General features: G+C 39.1%; 1 protein-coding gene across 5 annotated transcripts in view; it reads left to right on the forward strand.

The window, feature by feature from the left end:
- grid2 (glutamate receptor, ionotropic, delta 2) overlaps positions 1 to 18,367 on the forward strand; it is a 260,037-nt gene that overhangs the window by 203,000 nt on the left and 38,670 nt on the right. For all 5 annotated transcript variants that reach the window (XR_007490638.2, XM_049763926.2, XM_049763927.2 and 2 more), the window contains 2 exons: positions 14,608 to 14,746; positions 17,440 to 17,635. Coding sequence is in view for 4 of the 5 variants with exons in the window: in XM_049763926.2 (XP_049619883.1) it covers positions 14,608 to 14,746; positions 17,440 to 17,635 (335 nt within the window). In the remaining variant the exon portion in view is untranslated. The remainder of the gene's footprint in view (positions 1 to 14,607; positions 14,747 to 17,439; positions 17,636 to 18,367) is intronic.

An 18,367-nucleotide genomic window follows, 5' to 3' on the forward strand; every position in this document is an offset into this window, starting at 1 on the left:
AAACCTGCTGAATGGGGCCTTGATGAGCATGCCGCCCTTCGCTCAATAATCCTCCATCTTACTGTAGCAGCTAATGGTGCTAATGATGATCCACGCTAATTGCTGTTTGATTTTTGGCAATCATTTCTCTTTTTAGGGGTAATTAACATTTTAGTCATGGTGTCATTAGTGAGGAAAACAAGTGAGGAAGGATCTCATTTTGAGCAGCTTGTTTTGTTGAGCTGTTGTGCATGAAAACGCTGTTGTGTGTGTGTGTGTGTGTGTGTGTGTTTGTGTGTAGGCGTGTTTGCGTGTTTGCGTGTGTGCATGTGTTTGCATGTGTGCGTGAGAGGGAGGAGTGGCACATTGGTCACAGGTGATTCGTCACTGATTTGGTGGGCCAGAAATATCTCGCTTACAATTTCGCCAAGCGTGAACACTCATCTCGCTGCAGGGTCAAGTTGTGCTCGCTGTAAATAGTCACCTGGAAAGCAAAGACAACGAAATGCAGTGTGCTTTGTAAATCACACAAGCCTTCTGCAATAGGTACTTCAAACTTATTATTGTCCAAATTTAGAATAGGATCTATTAAAAAAGCGGCGTGTCTCAAATCTTTGATAAAACGATGTGTTACTTATCACCTTTCTTTAATTAAGCTGTACAAATTATGCTACAGGTCACATTAATATCGGAAAACATTTTGAAATGATTGCTTAGTCTTGTTTTTTTTTCCATAGCCTGGCAATTGAAGAGGAGTTTGTAGATAGCAATTTGAGGCTGTTACAAAAGGTGATAAGACGATGCCTTATCTTTATTCCCCCTATATTTGTTCAGGTTCTGTATTTTAATCCGCTTTTGGACCATAAAGTTCAATGCTGAACTCTCGTTGTACTGAAGGGTACTTTTTCCTTACCGTTCCATTTCATCCAGTTCTAAAATTGGCTGGCAAAAAAAATATATAAATACTCTTTTTAGGGGACTTAGTGTGTCTCACGTAAAGCTAGACTGCGGAATTGAACACTGGGTCCGTTGGACGCAGACCACATTCTCAACCGCCCAATGGACCAATCAACAAATCACTGGAAACACACACAGGTTATTGACACTCCAGCTTCCTAACAACACCTTTCTAATAACATTTGTACATCATCCTGGAATCTTAGCCTTTGGGAAGGTGGATGATCAGAGTGAAGTCAAACACCCCAATGTTTTGCTTTGGGCTTGTTTACACTGACTGAGCGTGAGAACAAGGTGCATACTAAGAGATGACATACTTTTTTCTTTTCATATCTTCTGTCTCCTGTTGTTTTTGTTCCTTTGGTTCCTTGAAATTTCCCTCCCGCATTTTTCTTTTATCTGTCATCGTGTTCTTTTCTCCACTCACTTTATTATCTGCATATGTCATATTTTATTTGGATTCCTTAGTCCTCTTTGTTAAGGATTCAAATTTTCTCTAACTCCCACGTTGGAGAATGTATGGGTGGAACACTATGGCATTTCTAAACCTAAAAATGCCATGAATTGTATGTTTTATGTATGATGATGGCAGCACGGTGACACATGGCTCGCACGTCTGCCTCCCATATTCGAAAAACATGCATGTTATGTTTATCGAATACTGTAAATTGTCCATGGGTTTATATGCGAATAGTTGTGTATGTCGGCTCCAACTTACTACCTGTCACCCTAGAGAGAATAAGCGATGTAGAAAATGTATATATGCGTAGGTGCATATTACGAAATTCTGTATTTCCTAAAGAAATGCATTCACATTTTCATCTGGGTCACTCTTGTTTATGGCTAAAGTTGCAAAGATGTTTGCAGTATTTCACCGTGCCTGCAGGGGGCGGGGCGTTGGGGTGAAGGCCAGGACCACCAGGTCCCACGATAGGAAGCAAACAGATAACATTAGCAGAGTATTGACTGGCCACTGTGCACAAGCTGGCCAGAGCAAGACCCTGCAGGGAAGGGGAAATGTGCTCATTTGCAGTCTTCCACACCAGCGTTTGGATTTTGAAATGAGCCACCAGAGGCAGTGACTAGAGCGAGAGCTTGGGAGGGGGGCGATGAGAGGGAGGGGGTGGCACGCAAGGACTCCAGAATGCAGAAAAAACACACTCACCCAAAGGCGTTTGAGAGAAGGAGGCTAGACGTGACAGGAAACGAAAGTGATTACTTCGCTTGCAAATACTGTAAGCACAGCGGGACCTTTAAGTTTGGACACAATCCTTAATGGGATGCTGGCTAACCTCCATATTGCAAGAAGTCATTTAGTTACCAGCATGCTTACAATTCTTCACTCGATTGTTACATTTATTATCTTGGAGTATTTTTCATAACAATATTTACTGTAGTTATGACTTTACTACTGCGTTTCTGGTGCCTTCCAAGTAAAAAAGTCAACTTTAGGGGTTCCACTGCTTAGACACAAACATGGACACTTAAATGTGGCTGTCTGACCCGTGGTGATGTAATCAAGACTATACTGTTTTGATCACACATCTGAATAACTCAAGTTTGTGACATGGAGTCTGTAGGTCCCACTGTCAGTAATATGTCAGTAAAAAGTGGTGTCATTCAAACATCCGAGTCATGATTAACTCAACATTATCATGGAAACATAATAGACTTCATAAAAAGACCAAAGAAAAAAATCCCATTCCCTTAAGTCATTTGGGGCCAAGCAGCAGGTACTCCTTCTGTTTTTTTTTTTCTCTTTACTTCTGTCATCCTCAGTGAGCTGCAGCATTGTAATACCTCATGGTTCAGCTGCTTCACAGTCACTGCAAAATCTGGACTGAGACACTCGATTAATTTTTGTTGGTAACCTCTGAACATAACGTTTGAAGCCACCTATCACAATGCCACCATGCAGTCCGCTAAGAATATCATTTCCAAACCTTAGCCATGTCCTATCCGGGCACCAGAACAGTGTGCCACACTTTAATGACAGGTCCGTCATCCATCAGTCAATAAATTAAACAATAAGCTTTCGAAACATGTTGTCATGTTGCAAATTGCTTTTGTATTACTCTAAGAACTGGACTTTTTTTTTTTTTTATAAGAAGCACTTATTGTATAGCGGGAGGCTCTGTTACGTAAACTGCATTAATCCCAGACAGAAAGAAAAAAAGAAACAAGGTGAGAAGGAACGGAAAAGCAGACATGGTCTTTTGCATGTTCTTTTCATCTTCTATCATGTTTGGATACCTCCCTGTCTCCCAGTGTGTGCTATCGCTCACTTCCGCCTTGCGTTGTCCCGACTCAAACTGTTCATCTTGAGGTAAAGTGGAAGCGTCACAAACAAAACTCGTGTGTCGCGTCGAATAAGCCTCGCATAAATATTTCCCAGGCACTCTCTTTGTTTCACTTAGTCGTGACACACCCGCAAGTTAGTATCCTGACCTGTGGGAGGTAAGACCATGTACATGTGAAATTCCACTCCTATCCTCTAGGTAGCGGCAATGTGCATTTGAGTTGTTCAACAATCGCCATACAAATTAACAAACAGGACAAATTTATGTGAAAAATTCATGTACTAGGTAAATCATTTTAGCAGAATTTAAATGATAGGTTGATAAATTCCCGTATGGCCTTATTAATTGCGCTTTTGAATGAAGAGTTATGCTATTTCAGTTTCCTCCCTAACGGTAGCGTCACGGTCCTCCATCTCAGCCCCTCAGTGTGCGAAAAGCATTCACATCCCTTCCATCATTACCTCCACCGCCGCTGTGCTGCACTGCTGAGAGGCCAGCATTATCATCACTGCCTCTTTCTCTCTTCATTTCTTCTTTCACTGTCCCAAACTTTCTCAAATCCATTATCCCAACTGAGGATTGGTGTTTTGCAGAAGTAGAAGTAATGCCATTGCCGCCACCCCCTCCCACTGTGCCTCCCCCTTATTTTTTATATCTCTATCCATCCAGCCAAGAAGAGGAAGTCTCACAGCAGCTCTATTACACTCAACTCTCTTCTGTTCTTTTCTCGACGCTTGGCTTTCTCATTTTCCTTTCTCTGGGTTCTCACGGATCATCACGTCCTCCATTCACTCCTGTCATAAGTCGAATTACATTTGCATCTCTTCGTCGGTGTATGTGAATGCGAACTCGGTATGGACATTCAATACATTCTGTAAGAATGTCTAAATTTAGCGACACTCGACTTGGTTCTCTTGAAATTTGCGGATGGTGAGTCATACTCAGACGTGGTCGTTAGTATCCGGTAATGATCATTACTATCTTGTAATGCAGCAGTTGGACCTTGACTCATGAGATATTTTGTAACTGGTAATGGTATTTGGTATGTCGTGTCTGGTAATGTATTTACTGCCATTTTCTATTGTTATTTGGCATCTGGTAACATCATTTTGATTTCTGGCAACGGTATTTGGTAATGTTGTTTATCTGATAATGATGCTCGGTGAGTGTATTAGGCAATTGTTGCTGTGTAGCAGGGAGGGTGCAGACAGAAGCCTGTTGCTGCTCAAAACAAAATGATGGCTTAACAATAATGAACATAATCACAAGCAGTTAGCAAACAATGAATAACATGCTGCAAAGGGCCGTTCAGTTGAGTTTGTGCTGTATTAATTTCTGCGCATTGGCCATTAACCAGCGTGCTTGTGTTGCAAGCGTCAGGGCGTAATGGATGTGTTGATCATCACTTGCTGTTAATACGCTTGCTGTCTCCATCTTGAATGCTCGCTCGTGCTGTTTTAGATGCAAGGGCCTGCTGGTAGATTTGACGATATCACCACACATGAAGCAGAGAAGCAGAGAAGACATTTGAGATGAGTACATATTGTTTACTCTCAATTTTGACAGCTGGATGGCTCACACCTGAATTCAGACGGCCTGTAAGACAATTCTAATCTGTTTTGTGCTAAAAGTATTTGGGTCTTATACTGCAATGTACTACTGGTCAAAGTATCTGATACTAATTATGACATTTGGTATTTACTCATGGTATTCCCTGGTTTGTAATTTCTCCTGGTGCCTTCGTTTCAGCTTGATCACAAACTTCGATTGCTGCACAACGTTATCCTCGCCACATGACTTCACTGCCTAGTTTCAGTTAAAAGCAGAAGCTTATGTGAGTTATGAGTACAAGTTCACGACGCCATCGATTATGGAAAGTCGTTTAAAAAGGTAGAGAAAGCAATTACGGCGCCTGTTAGCTGGAAAGCGAGCCAGGTTTCCCTTTTCATAAGTCTGAGTCTGTAATTGCATTGTGTCACATTTAATTAGACACTGAAAAAAAACCTTTTAGTCTCTAGAGAGTAAGAAAAAGGGGGAAAAAAACAAGAAGGAATGTGGAATTTAAACAAGAACTTAAATGGATGCTAAAAAACAGGATTTTGCTATTTCCTTTTGATTACAGCTCAATATTCTTTTCCCAACTTTTTGGCATATATTAAATTAAAAACTCGTGTATATCATCGAAAGAAATTACCCTTTGGTACAACTCACCCGCTGCTGAAATAGTTGGGCATAGCTGAGAATAGCAATGTCATGTTTCTTAAAAGATACCTAGAAATATTTTTTTCATGATTTAAAACTTGTGTCTACTTTAGTGTTTACCGTATATCCATGAAAACAGAGGCACAATCCGAAAATGCATGTACAAGTCACTGTTGATTGCGCATTGGACAATTCCAGAACTACAGAACATTCCTACAAAGACCCAACATTGGGATACAAGCTATTAAAAGTCAGCTCTCCCTAATATGTCTTACTTCGAAGGAAATCAAAGTGAAAATACCCATCTAACCCCCAATACCCAATTTCGTTAATTTTCCAAAGTTTTTCCAAATAAAAGTTCTAAGTTTGCCCAAACAACGAAAAACATCAATGATTATATTGTGAAAAATAAATTGGCGGCTGCACAAAGTCAATCAGGAAGCAATTAAGCGTTGTTTGTTCAGGCTGCACTCGGCTCAGAAGGCTGACCTTGGAGACACAATACGTCGTGAAAAAAAGTCTGCTTATTGGAAGCAAGGGGATTAAAATATATGCAGTGATTGCCGCCGCTACAGCGGCTCCCAGGTGACAGATGCTGGGTCGAACGCCATCCGCCAATTACGAACGGCTTCAGAGCTGTTGTGACAACCTTACATTTCCATGCGTTTGGCAAATTAACATTTTCAACTTCAGGCTGCTATTACCTTAGAAATTGAAGGGGTGGAAAATACTCACATCTGGATGAATGAAGAGTCATGCTGATTCAGAATTGGAGCTTGGTAGTCACCACTGTGTCATACATTGCTTCAGAACGCCATTTTGTTTCCACTGGGCAGTTTTACCATTGGCTCTCGTACGGCTTCCCAGTTGGATAAGTTTGCCATGTTTTTGCTGAAAATCAATTCTTCTCAAGATGGGCTCTTTGGGATCCAACGGCATGGCCGGGAGAAAGCGTATAATTGAAAACAAGCGCTGTGGTGTTTGAACTCGGCCACAAAGTCTAATAGACTATTTTCTTCCTCGTCGGCGAGGCCCAACTTTTGCCCTCTAGGAAACAAAATGCTTGGCTACACACAAAAATGTCCCATTCACCATGAAGGGTCACACACACACAAAAATACGCACACACGTATAACCTTGAGTGTGTGTGTTGGCTCTTGTTCCTCCTATATTATACACAGATTGTATTGATCCATATGCTGTAGAGGAGCCTGTAAATAAAGGGAAGAATTTCTGCTGACTTTGTCACATTTGTGTTGCGTTCAAGTGTGAAGAGTCAGGCTGAAGTGCTGAGAAAGCTGGCAAGAAGAAAATATAATGTTTCCAATGTCACCATGGGTCTTTTTGTCCAACGAGCTGAATTGAATAGTATCCAACACATCCAATAGAGTCTTAAAAACACTTTATGAAATAATACTAAATATGTAAATGAAACCTACTGCCATAGATGAAGATTTACAATATAAAAAGACAATTTTGATGCAAAAAATTATTTTATTACTATTTAATATGTTTAATTATTTTAATTATATATTTTTATTATTATTATTTTCAACATATACTTCACAATAAGAATGAAATGGGCCATAATAAGAGAATACTTTATTTTTTTATACGGCAGTACTGTATTATATTTTTATACATCATTGACGGGATGGAATCCTCATAAAGCATCATCTCTGCCCCATAAATGTCTCATCGCAGCATCCAAACAGCACGTGAGTGGATAGAGGTAGAGTTTAATGTATGGCTACACACAACACACGCGCACGTACATACGCAAGTGTATCTCAGGGAATACATTATTTTCAATCATTTTATTTTCTCCCGCTTTCTTATGAAACCGAGCCAGCTCCGATTAGAGACTGCAGGGCCCCCTTTTCAACACCCAGGGGTCAATGTGTGCAATTTTAATTCCTACCCTCCCCTTCTCCATTTCAAAGTCACATTCCTATTACGACATACTGCGCTTCTGATCATGTTGACTTGGCAAAGGTGAAGTCAGGAGATTATGCATCTTGCACTCGGCTCATGAATTGAGCAGAGGGAATTTAACTAAACCTCAAAATAACATATTACAATAGAAATGGTATTAAAAAAACACTTTTATTTGAATACCTGATTCATTTTTGGGTGTGCCTATTGCTGGCGTTGGACCTTGTATGTCACAATCTGGTAAATTTCTTTCTCCAGTATACTGTATTGGTCAGTCCTCATGGTTTTTAAAAATATACCGTAATTTCCGGACTATAAGCCGCGACTTTTTTCCAAAATTTTGAACCCTGCGGCTTATAGTCAGGTGCGGCTTATATAAGATTTTTTTTGTGATTTTTGTGATGACTTGATCACTTTTATACACTCGTAAAAAGGCTGTGGACCACTGTTGTGCGGTATCTTGAAGAAAAAAAACAACAAAAATACTATTTTGAAACACTACTATGGCTGCTGCTTATTTTGTCTGTGTTGCTTGTGACTATTATGAGCTTTAGTAGGAATGCACGCTAGGTGACCTGCGTCAAAGGGCTCTAAACCCTTTCTCTTAGAGATTACACAAAGCAGTGGCGCTGTTTGGACCATCTGCATTGTATTAAAACCCAATCAATCAGCATTTAAATTCAATTCTTCTGACATTTTGCTCACCAAAAACAAGTTGTAATGAATGTGAACTTTTAATGCATTTTATTCAGAAAGTTACTTTGAACCCTGAGCCTTAAATGGCGGCGAGGCGTATTTATGGATTTTTACGGCTTTCTGTGTACTGTCTTTCTTTGTAAAAAACTCATGTGCACGTGCGGCTTATAGTCCGGTGCGGCTTATGTAAGAAAAAAACTAAAATATCCCTGAATTTTAGCTGGTGCGGCTTATAGTCCGGTGCGGCTTATAGTCCGGAAATTACGGTATATATATTTGTTACAAAATATTCACCAAATTAACGTTTTCAAAATGGCTTTCTCTCTTTAAATAAACTTCTGAGTTGGGACGCTCCTAAGTCAAGTGGCCCACACTCGCCTGATTTGTTCGTGTTTGTGCATGACCGAGCAAAAACATTCTCAGTGCATTCAAGTTTGTGCCTTTTCCAGTGCATTACCTTTCCAAAAATGTTAGAGGAGAGAGCAGGTGCCCGACTGACATATTAGCCCCATTTTTTTTTTTTTTTTTAAGGATAACATCTGTGTCCTTGACTAATATAATTTGGTTTGTATCAGTACAATATTCAATGATTTAGTTTTCCTCCCCACATGTTCAAATGTATTCTGCTTTTTTCTTCACTTCCACTGAAATGGATGCTCTGTTCTCTGCTCAGGATTAAACGTTTTCTCCATTATCTAAAATGATTGAACAGCTCCCCTGCTGGGCCCTACTCTGTGGGACTACTTCAATTGTGTGCATGTGAAATGTCCATTTGGTGGCAATAGTACACTATATTTTAGTCATAAATTTCAAGGGTTTTAATCTTGCAAGAACAGGAATATTTTATAGAGGAAGTGCACCAAGTGCAGTATATAAATTCCTCTGATTAGAATGGAAGCAGCTGTCTAGTTTGTACTAAGCATCTTTTCACAAACATTATTGTAATTCAAAGTTTAATTCAAAAATTTAAACATGTCTGCAATGCCAGCTTTAAATGTTTATAAATTGTACCAAAATATATATAAAGGCTAATTTGAAACTAAGTTATTTGTCACATTCAATTTAAATAACCTTTTAATTGTCAACACCTTAAATAATAAATTCATTTAAAAAGATTATTAATACTACTACTATTTTTCTTTTACTTACTGAATAATAATTTTTAGTAACCCAGCATCACTGATGACATTTGGAATTGTAACGCTTTACTGGACTTAGTAACTGTAACTATATTACAAAAATACGAGTAATGCATTATAGTTACACTGTTAACACTGTGAAGCACATTTTTATTCTTATCGGGGGTAAAAAATCCTTAAAATTGAGGTGGGCAGCAGAAAAAGTGTTGGTGGTGCAAGCTTTCATTGGGAAAAATGTGGATGTTGCAACACTTCGCCCCCTCACTTGGCATTTAAATGGGCTTGAGTCAACGTTAGGTTACCATTTGAATATATGCTTCATAACTTTTTACCCGTCGCATTAAATCAGAGCATATGCTGGGTGGAGAGATAAACTGGGTGTTTCTGCAACCCCAAAAAGCTTCCAAGGCTTACGGGTGGAGGCATAAAAAGGTTCTCAAACATAATAAAAAGATTGAGGAGGGCTGCTTTCCACATTTTCTCCCATTGTCACACTTTTCCCCAGCTTAACCCAGCCTTACGTCATCCCCAAGTTCTGTCAAGTAAATGGTTAGCGGGGTGGGGGGGTAGTCAAAGATTCCTGCAAGTCATCAAACGGGACAAGTAATCTAAAGCAGTGGAGAGACGCATGCAAAAAAAATAAAATCCTGAATATGCCCGAGTACTTCAAAGCAGCTCTCATCTACAGCTCCCTTTTTTACCGGCACCATGTCAACAAGGAGGAGCGTTGGGTGGTCGGGTTTGAGGCAGATGAATTGGCTTTTGTGGAATAATATTTGCAGCAGGGAGACACAACACCTCTCGACTAATTTGTCATCCCTGTCTCTTGTGTTTATTTCAGTCTAAACAAATGATTAACAGAGCGCAGACGTGTTTGTTTATAGTTTGCTCGGTTTCTCGTGAGCTGGAGGCTACCGAATTTGTGTAGAAAAATCAATAGTCTGTGTCACTTTTTGCTCATCATTACCGTCGAGTCACTTTGATATCCATACTGGGAGAACAATCGGAGTTCCAATTACTCTGGAAAACTTGCTTCTCACCAACTGGGTTATGTCATCAAGACAGTGCATGGGATTATAAGCAAGCCGTTTATGCGCTCAATATTTGCTGCAAAGTGTTAAATGCTCTTGCGACATTGGCAAGTACTGAGACATTTTGATGTTGTCGTTTATCATTAATACAGTCGTGTCAGTGTCAATTGTATAAGTGTCAATTTTATTTTAATGCTATTTTGTTGTGAACAATTGAGCTATGAATCAAATATTCCGAGCTCAAACTTGCTATTATAAACCCTTTATTTATTCAAAAAGCAATCTCAAGTTAAATTCTGACATTCCTTGATTAAAAAAAAAAAAAAGTACTGTTAATGGTGTAACCAATAAGGGCAGCATTAAATTTGACAAAGGAGACATTGCCATTGCATTGACAACAAAATTATCTGTGAAACATAAAATCAATTAAAAAAATTGTGTATGACGACATTGTCATTGCACTGATTTTCGCCATCTTTATATATATCAAAGGCCAAAGAAAAAGTAAATTACTCAAAGAAAAAAAACACTTTGATGCCTATCAATGTCATGCATAGAGGCGGTTCAAATGCTGACATTCCCGTGCAATTTTAGACATATATGCTTTGTAAAATGGGCCGAACTGTAAAGTTGCGTCATTCTGTAGCCGGATTGCTGTGACTCCCAACAGGGAGCGGCATCAGCCGAACAACTTCCAACTCTTCGAAGAAGGCCTAATGAAGCACTCTCGTCATCTCTCAGCCAAGAATAACTGCATAGAAATGGCGTAACTTTTTGGGGCGTTGTGAGGCTAGATTAAAAAATGGAAAAGATTACAGCGCTTTTGATGGTGAAGGCTTGGCAGGACGTTTTGATGTGTCCTCCGTGTGGGTGATATTGCAAAGGGAACGCAGGGAGGCTGATAACATATTGCATAAATTATGCTCTTGTATGTTTTAATAATAGAATCCACACGCAGTGCACAAAAAGTTTGAAAAAAAATTACAAATACTTGGCAGTAGATGACAGTGACATATATCACATTTTCCTCTTAAGATTATTGTAAACATTTCACAATAAATACCTGGAAAGACATGTTGTGATACTAATGATAGAAAACTCTAAACATTGTTTTCATTTCCATTGATAAAGATAAAAAAAAAAAAACATCTGCCATTGGAGGTCTACTTGCATTTCCTTATGAACATACTTTGCACGCTTCAATCTTCTGTAAGGACTCCAGCAAATCAGTTTCTGCTTCCACCATGCCAAGGACTGTGTCCCTCTTGCACAAGCTTTCAAACAGTATTGAAAGTAGCTGGTAATCTTCACCCAACCAGGCTAATCATGTCATGAGACGAAACAGTAAGAGTAATTGTAATTAGCCACAGTTGTGTACCAGTGGGCCAGGATGGCGCAATAATAATAATAATAATAATAATAATAATAATAATAATAATAATATTGAGCAACTTGTTCACAAACAAACAAATATTAATTATTTAATTTCAGACTTTCTAGGTTTACGTTTGCATAATTTAAGGGTTTGTGCATCTTCAACCTTATTTGTATGTTGCCTGTATTCTTCCTACAAGGTAAAATCCATTACAGAATTTTTCACCATTTGCAATGTTACCGAGCTCCCCAAGCCATCATGATAGATGGCCGACAAAATGATACATCATATGTTTTATACTAAAGCGCTGTTGACTGAGCGGCCGTGCATGACTTATCTGTTGTCACTGACTCTACAAAAGGGAGATAAAGAAAAAGGACAAATACATTGTATATCAAATCAGGACTTGAATGTTAACTGATGGTATTGTGTGAGGTTGCATGGAAATACTACAGAATTCTTCATGATAGCGTTCTATCATTTTTATGCTGTAATGTGTTTTGAGCTCAATCGATATAGAACCTTTCATTTTCAGATCATACGATTTCTTATTTACCAGAATCCATACAATCACATTTCCCGCAGTCGTCAAACATTTGAATTAAAATGCATGTTGACACATTTCTGTGCAGCAAATAAGATGTGGCTTCTCCACAGCCACAACTCTAATAGATTAAAGCTACTTACATATTCTATGTAAACCTTTTATACATTAGTTATTTTTGTATAGATTGGAAGATTATTTTCTTAATATATAATACCAAATACTAATAATATCAATAAACTAATACCACCTCCTAACTTTAAATACATTATAGACCTATTTAAACACAAAAAACACATCAAATGAGACCCAAAAACCTAAAATAGTTTGTAACGCAATCACATTTCCGCTAAAGGATACCCCATTGACCATACTCACAAATTCACTTGAATGCAAAATTGAACTCAATGTTTTCCTGTCACCTCTCTCATTCAGATTATGATTAAACCTTGCACAATACAAAATAGCTCAAACCAAAGAATGCAGTTGTTGCTCTTACTCTGAATCGAGGACAAAGCAACTAGCGTATGCTTTTTAATATTGCACGATGCTCTAAGAGTAGCTTAGCGCACGTTCAAATTTTTTCGACATGCGGATGCAGACATCCCTGACTGTATTACATATTTTATAGAATTTGTTCATGTAGCCTGAAAATCAACATGAAAAGTGTTCTTTATCTTAACACAATGGCTGTTCTCTGCTTTAATTCCATGGGTACTTTGTGACTATTTCTATTTCTAGTATGAAAAAATCACAATACTAAAGTATCCTCTGCAGCTGGAATAAATCACAAAGGTCATGTTATCGAAGCTATTCAAGTCTGAGGAGTAGCAGTCATGGCTTTGCATACATTTCATTGTAATGGAGACTAGTTCTACATGCTTCCATAGGGAAAATATTCCTTTTCCCACTGGCCTTTTATATCATCTTTTCTCGTAAATACTCCATGCTGGAGCTTAATCAAAAAAACATCATTTGCTCATTTCAATCTATAAGACCTTAGGTAACAACTGTAGAAGACGTGTATTTATTTATTTACTGTGTGCTGCAAATCCTCAAGGGGAAATTCTCTTCACACGTTCAGTTCATTGGCCTTTTAATGGCAGGACTGGAATTCACAATGAAAAAAAAAATCCATGCATTTCCTGGTTATTAGGTACTATATAAATATCAAACAAAAAAAACATGTTTTTTGTGCATAACATACACAGTAAAGGAAAAGGATTTAGGAAATGGAGTTCACGTTCAAGCAAATGTCTAAAAGTTAAAAAAAAAAACACTCTCAATTTGATACACCCTGAATCTGCTAAGCAAAAAGAAAACAGACGTCAAGATACAGTAGATAGATAAAAGGCTCGCCCGTTCTACAGGGACATAAATCAAAGCGATTAACGAACAGCAACCATTACTGTTTATTGATTTGGGCATGATATATATAAATTCTCCATGTGGAAAGCGGGCGAGATGCATCTTTCGATATGTACAGCAGTTGTAATATCTGATCCCATACGGTGGCAACATAAAAGCATGCAGATGGAGTTTGTGAAGTGGCTGTAAAGTAGCGAATATCGCGGCGCCCTCAAGCTCCTACTAAAAATGTGATGTCAGCAACAAATGCACTGGCGGAGAGGGAGATACCGTGAAGAAGGCCGATAACAAATTGGAATTGAATCAATGTGAGAGAAGCAGAGATGCTCGGGCCATAGAGGGCCAACGGGAAGACGGGGAATAAAGCAACAATACGGCAGAGGGGGGAAAGATAAAGAGGACATGGGATTATGTGGGTGGCTGGGTGGGTGTCACACGTATTATTGAGAAGCTGCTTTTGGGAGCGGTGGGGGGGCGAGTGGGGTTCTCAGGCTATTTATCAGTGTACAAATGAGCTCAATTTCTCAAGAACTAATGACATCTGAGTTCTTGAGCACTGCAATGAAATTGTCTGTTCTCGTCCAACTTTGTCTTCACGGCAAATTTTGAAAAAGATCTGACTAAGACCGGGTGATTGGATATTCTGGGCTACGGTAGCCGTTAGATTACTTTAAAAAAAAAAAGCAAGCAAACATGGTGGAGGCCACTCTAATAGTTAACGTTTATGTGACGTCGGAGGCCGTGAAATAACATCCTGCGGGCCGCAATTGGCCCCTGTTCCACGCGTTTAAGACCGCTCATGTTGAGTTGTCCGTGAACTAGCATGTTTTTATCATGTGGGACTTGGCGGAAAGGAACATTTGAATTTCACACATCATGACACAAGCCCAGATTTGAACCCATAATCTACATTGTAAAGTAGTTGTGCTTTCCAAAAGCAATTAGATCTCAAGTTTAGATTAAAACTTTATTTAAACTGCTTTCTAATTCACAGAATTTTACATGAGTGTCTTTTCCTTTGCTTTGTCATTTGGATTTGTTTGCGCAACCGTTTCAACTCTCAATGTTTGTGTATTTCTAGGTGGAGAGGTCCCCTACACCACCCTGGCCACAAGGATGATGATGGGCTTTTGGTGGATGTTCGCTCTCATTGTCATTTCCTCTTATACGGCCAATTTAGCGGCGTTCCTCACCATCACGCGCATCGAGAACTCCATACAGTGAGTGTCGAACAACCGTGTGTGTGTGTTTATGAATCTTTTATGACATTTACATATGAGACGACATGTTATCCATCCCCCTATCCCTGTACCGTTTTGGAGCCCACCTCCCCATTCACCCTGACACAGGATTGTAATTTCCTGTTCTTTTTTCCAAGTTTGGATGTCATTGTGTATGTCAATCTGTTTGTAGTTGTGTGCGTGTGTTTGTTTGTGTGAGGGTTGAAAAATGTCTTAGATAAACAAACAAGAAAATGCCATTTTGGAGAAAATTGAGAAACATGCACCTTCGTTCGAGATTTGTACGCATATTCAAGCACACACACTATGGACATGCCAAAATGTCCTCCACATGAAGGTAACATGACGGGTTACAAAGATTGAAATACAAGAAGAATCTCTCTCTCTCTCTCTCTCTCTCTCTCTCTCTCTCTCTCTCTCTCTCTCTCTCTCTCTCTCTCTCTCTCTCTCACTCTCTCTCGCTTTCTCTCTCGCGCTCCCCCCCCAAATTGTGTTTATCTATCCTGTGTGTTTTTCCCAAACTTGTTTCCTGGTGCCACTCTGAAGCATTCATCACTATCTCTCATTGGACTAATCAGCATTCCGAAACATCTCCTCCGCCGTCGGTGCCGTTCTACCTTGGCACGTCGTCGGAATAAATAACATTCATTATTTCGCTCTTGATTTGTGTCCGTTCGTCTATCCGTATGTTTGCTTTTTCCATGTATTTTCATTTCCTAAATTCACACTACTGCTCATTTTGTCTTGCCTCCCTGAAAATGTACTGTCATTAACAAGTGCCTCTCAGCTGGCTTCTGTTGGGCAAATTAAGGATTTCCATAAATTTTCATGCATTATCTATAATGTGTTTACTCTTCCGGGGTCATTAGAGGCGTAATTACTATCTTACATGGCCCTGCAGCCTGCAAAGGTGGGTGCCGGAATAAAGAAGAATTAAGTCACGCATCAAAGTGGTCCAAAAAGTAAACTTGGTTCCAAAAATAACCTTTGGCGATGAGCTACATCCTACTTGACCAAGACGCCACGGCGTTACAGTGACGAACGATAAAGCTGCGTATGTCAAGTTGTTTTGATGCAAAACAGGCTTATCTTAACTCCATTCAAGTTGTGCAGATAGGTTGAAAGGTAAGCAAATAAGTGGATAGGTAGGTAGGGAAGTACATCTCCCCCCCATCCCACATAGGCATAGTGAATGTTTATCAGCAATAAACTGAAGAATTTTTGGAGCTTTGAAATGTTGTTGTTTTATGGACACCCGGAGATATCCTTTGCCCCATCGCCCCCCCAAGAAAAAATCCTAGCTCCGCCAGTGTTTGTAACACTTCATCAACCAATCAACATTCTTATATGCTAATGTATAAAAATGACCTCTTGAATAAACTCCCCAGGTCACTATTTAAGGAAAAATGATAGACAGGCAGTTGTGTTCTTCTTCATGTCTAAGGAAAAGTTAGCTGGAGCAAGAAGATGTCTTTTAACTATTAATGCTTTTTGTTTCATGGTGGAAATGAAATAAGAAGTGAGCATTCGGGAGCATCTCTGGTCAATTTCACGGTTGGATGTTTTCCCTCAATTTCACTGCAGATTTTTTAGGAAAACAGTAAGGGGCGGTGGCTAAAAGAAAATGAGAAAAGTGCCCGATGTTGAGCCATAGAGACAACAATGGGGATGAAAGAATTTTTAATTGAGGAAGAAAGTCACAAAAAAATACGTAGATTTTGCAGTCAGGCTCAGATAAAATCTCTTTATTAAATAATCGCAAAAATAAATTACATTTAAGACTTGACACGCTGAGAGCTGTTCACATAATATAATTGAATTTCCCATTTTTTTGTTGCAAAAATGTTTCAAAGATATGATCAACAACACACCATGTACGTATGTCATTCAATATCTAATGTATATTTAGGAGAAGAATTGTCCTCTAATTACTTTTACGGAATAGTATAGTGACTAGTAAGCATGCACAAGAAAGCAGTAGAGGGAAGAATCTCAGCATAATATGTATTCCCAAAGGACTTATGCGAGGGCACAATATATCAAGGTCAACGATTAACCCTCCCAGTCATGTTAACTGCAATGCACATTAAAACGTTGAAAGCCGTTTGTTCAGGCAGGTCAGGGAGACGGTTGAAGAGGGCCACGGGGGAAACCACAAAAGTCAGGACCTTCCGTAAACACAACAGCGTCTTTGTAAGCAAGCAGCCTTGTAATTGCACATTCACCGCCACCATCAATCTTACCCACTGCTAAATATGCCCACAGCGTGAAGTGCACCTCAACTGAAACAACATAATAATAATAATAATAATAATAATAATAATAATAATAATAATAATGCAACTTTTTCTGGTGTATTTCGCCTTGACTGATAAATGACCCAGCTTTGGACATTTTCATGCCGCGAGACATCTTTTTCTCGATTTTGAAAATAAAAATTCAACAGAAGACACTCCATCACTAGATAGTGAAGATAAACTCTTAAACGTACAAGTTATTGTATGTTGTACTCACATTTCCTTTGTTTGTGCTGATTAAGGTCATTTTTGTATACTTATTAGCTTAAGTATATGTACAGCCAACACATTGACATTGCCATTCCTAATTTTTTGGAGGTGCTCTTCATCATAACATTTCAAGAGTCTTTAGCGTGTGACTTCTTCTCCTGCCAGGTCACTCCAGGACTTGTCCAAGCAGACGGAGCTTCCCTACGGCACAGTGCTGGATTCTGCTGTGTACGAGCAGGTGCGCTCCAAGGCGATGAACCCCTTTGAGAGAGACCCCATGTACTCGCAAATGTGGCGGATGATCAACCGCACAGGAGGAGCCGACACCAACGTGGAGGAGTCCAAGGAGGGCATTCGAAAGGTGAGCACAGTTTTCAAGTTGAGCTGCGATGACTGATGCTGTTGGTGACGTCAATTATTTTGAAGTTTTGAGCTCGTGGAGTTGTTGTCATGTTTTTATTTTCATGGGTTGGCATTAAGAGACAATTAGAAAAGGTGGTATTAATTAGGATGGAGTGAGGATCTGCTTTCTTGTGGTTGTTGGGTGAATCTTTCATAACAAGCAGTGACAAACCTCTGAGGGGCGGCAAGAAAGCGCCTGTGCATCATGGAGACTGCAATATGTGTGTGCGTGTGAGCGTGCGTGTTTTCAATTCATTCAGCTTCCATTTTTTTCTCACTCTGCAGACAGCCCTTGAGGCTTTTCTCCCTTGCCACACTTTAAATTTGAGGAAGCAAGAGTGAAGGTCTAGTTATTATGATTTTTTTTTTACCTGTTGTTTTTGATAAAATTAAAAAAAACTGGTGTCAACTTTGACTAATAACAGTAATAATGTTTTTCAATTCACTTTTTCATTATTGCTTCATATTAGCTCAAATGTTTAGTTGATAAGCTTTATTAACTGGCCTTTTTAGGTCAATAAAATTTAAAAAATGATATTGTGTTAGCTTTTTCCAAAACTTAATTTTCAGTGTACTTTATTTTTATTTTTTTTTATTTTTTCCTTGCTGTGTTTTAGTATAGTAGCACTTGTTGCATTGGCATGCTCTTGACAGCCTGTGCATGCGTTTTAATGTTAATGCAGATTTATTT

The sequence above is a fragment of the Syngnathus scovelli genome, chromosome 3 (genome assembly GCF_024217435.2).
Source record: "Syngnathus scovelli strain Florida chromosome 3, RoL_Ssco_1.2, whole genome shotgun sequence".
Taxonomy (NCBI): Eukaryota; Metazoa; Chordata; class Actinopteri; order Syngnathiformes; family Syngnathidae; genus Syngnathus; species Syngnathus scovelli.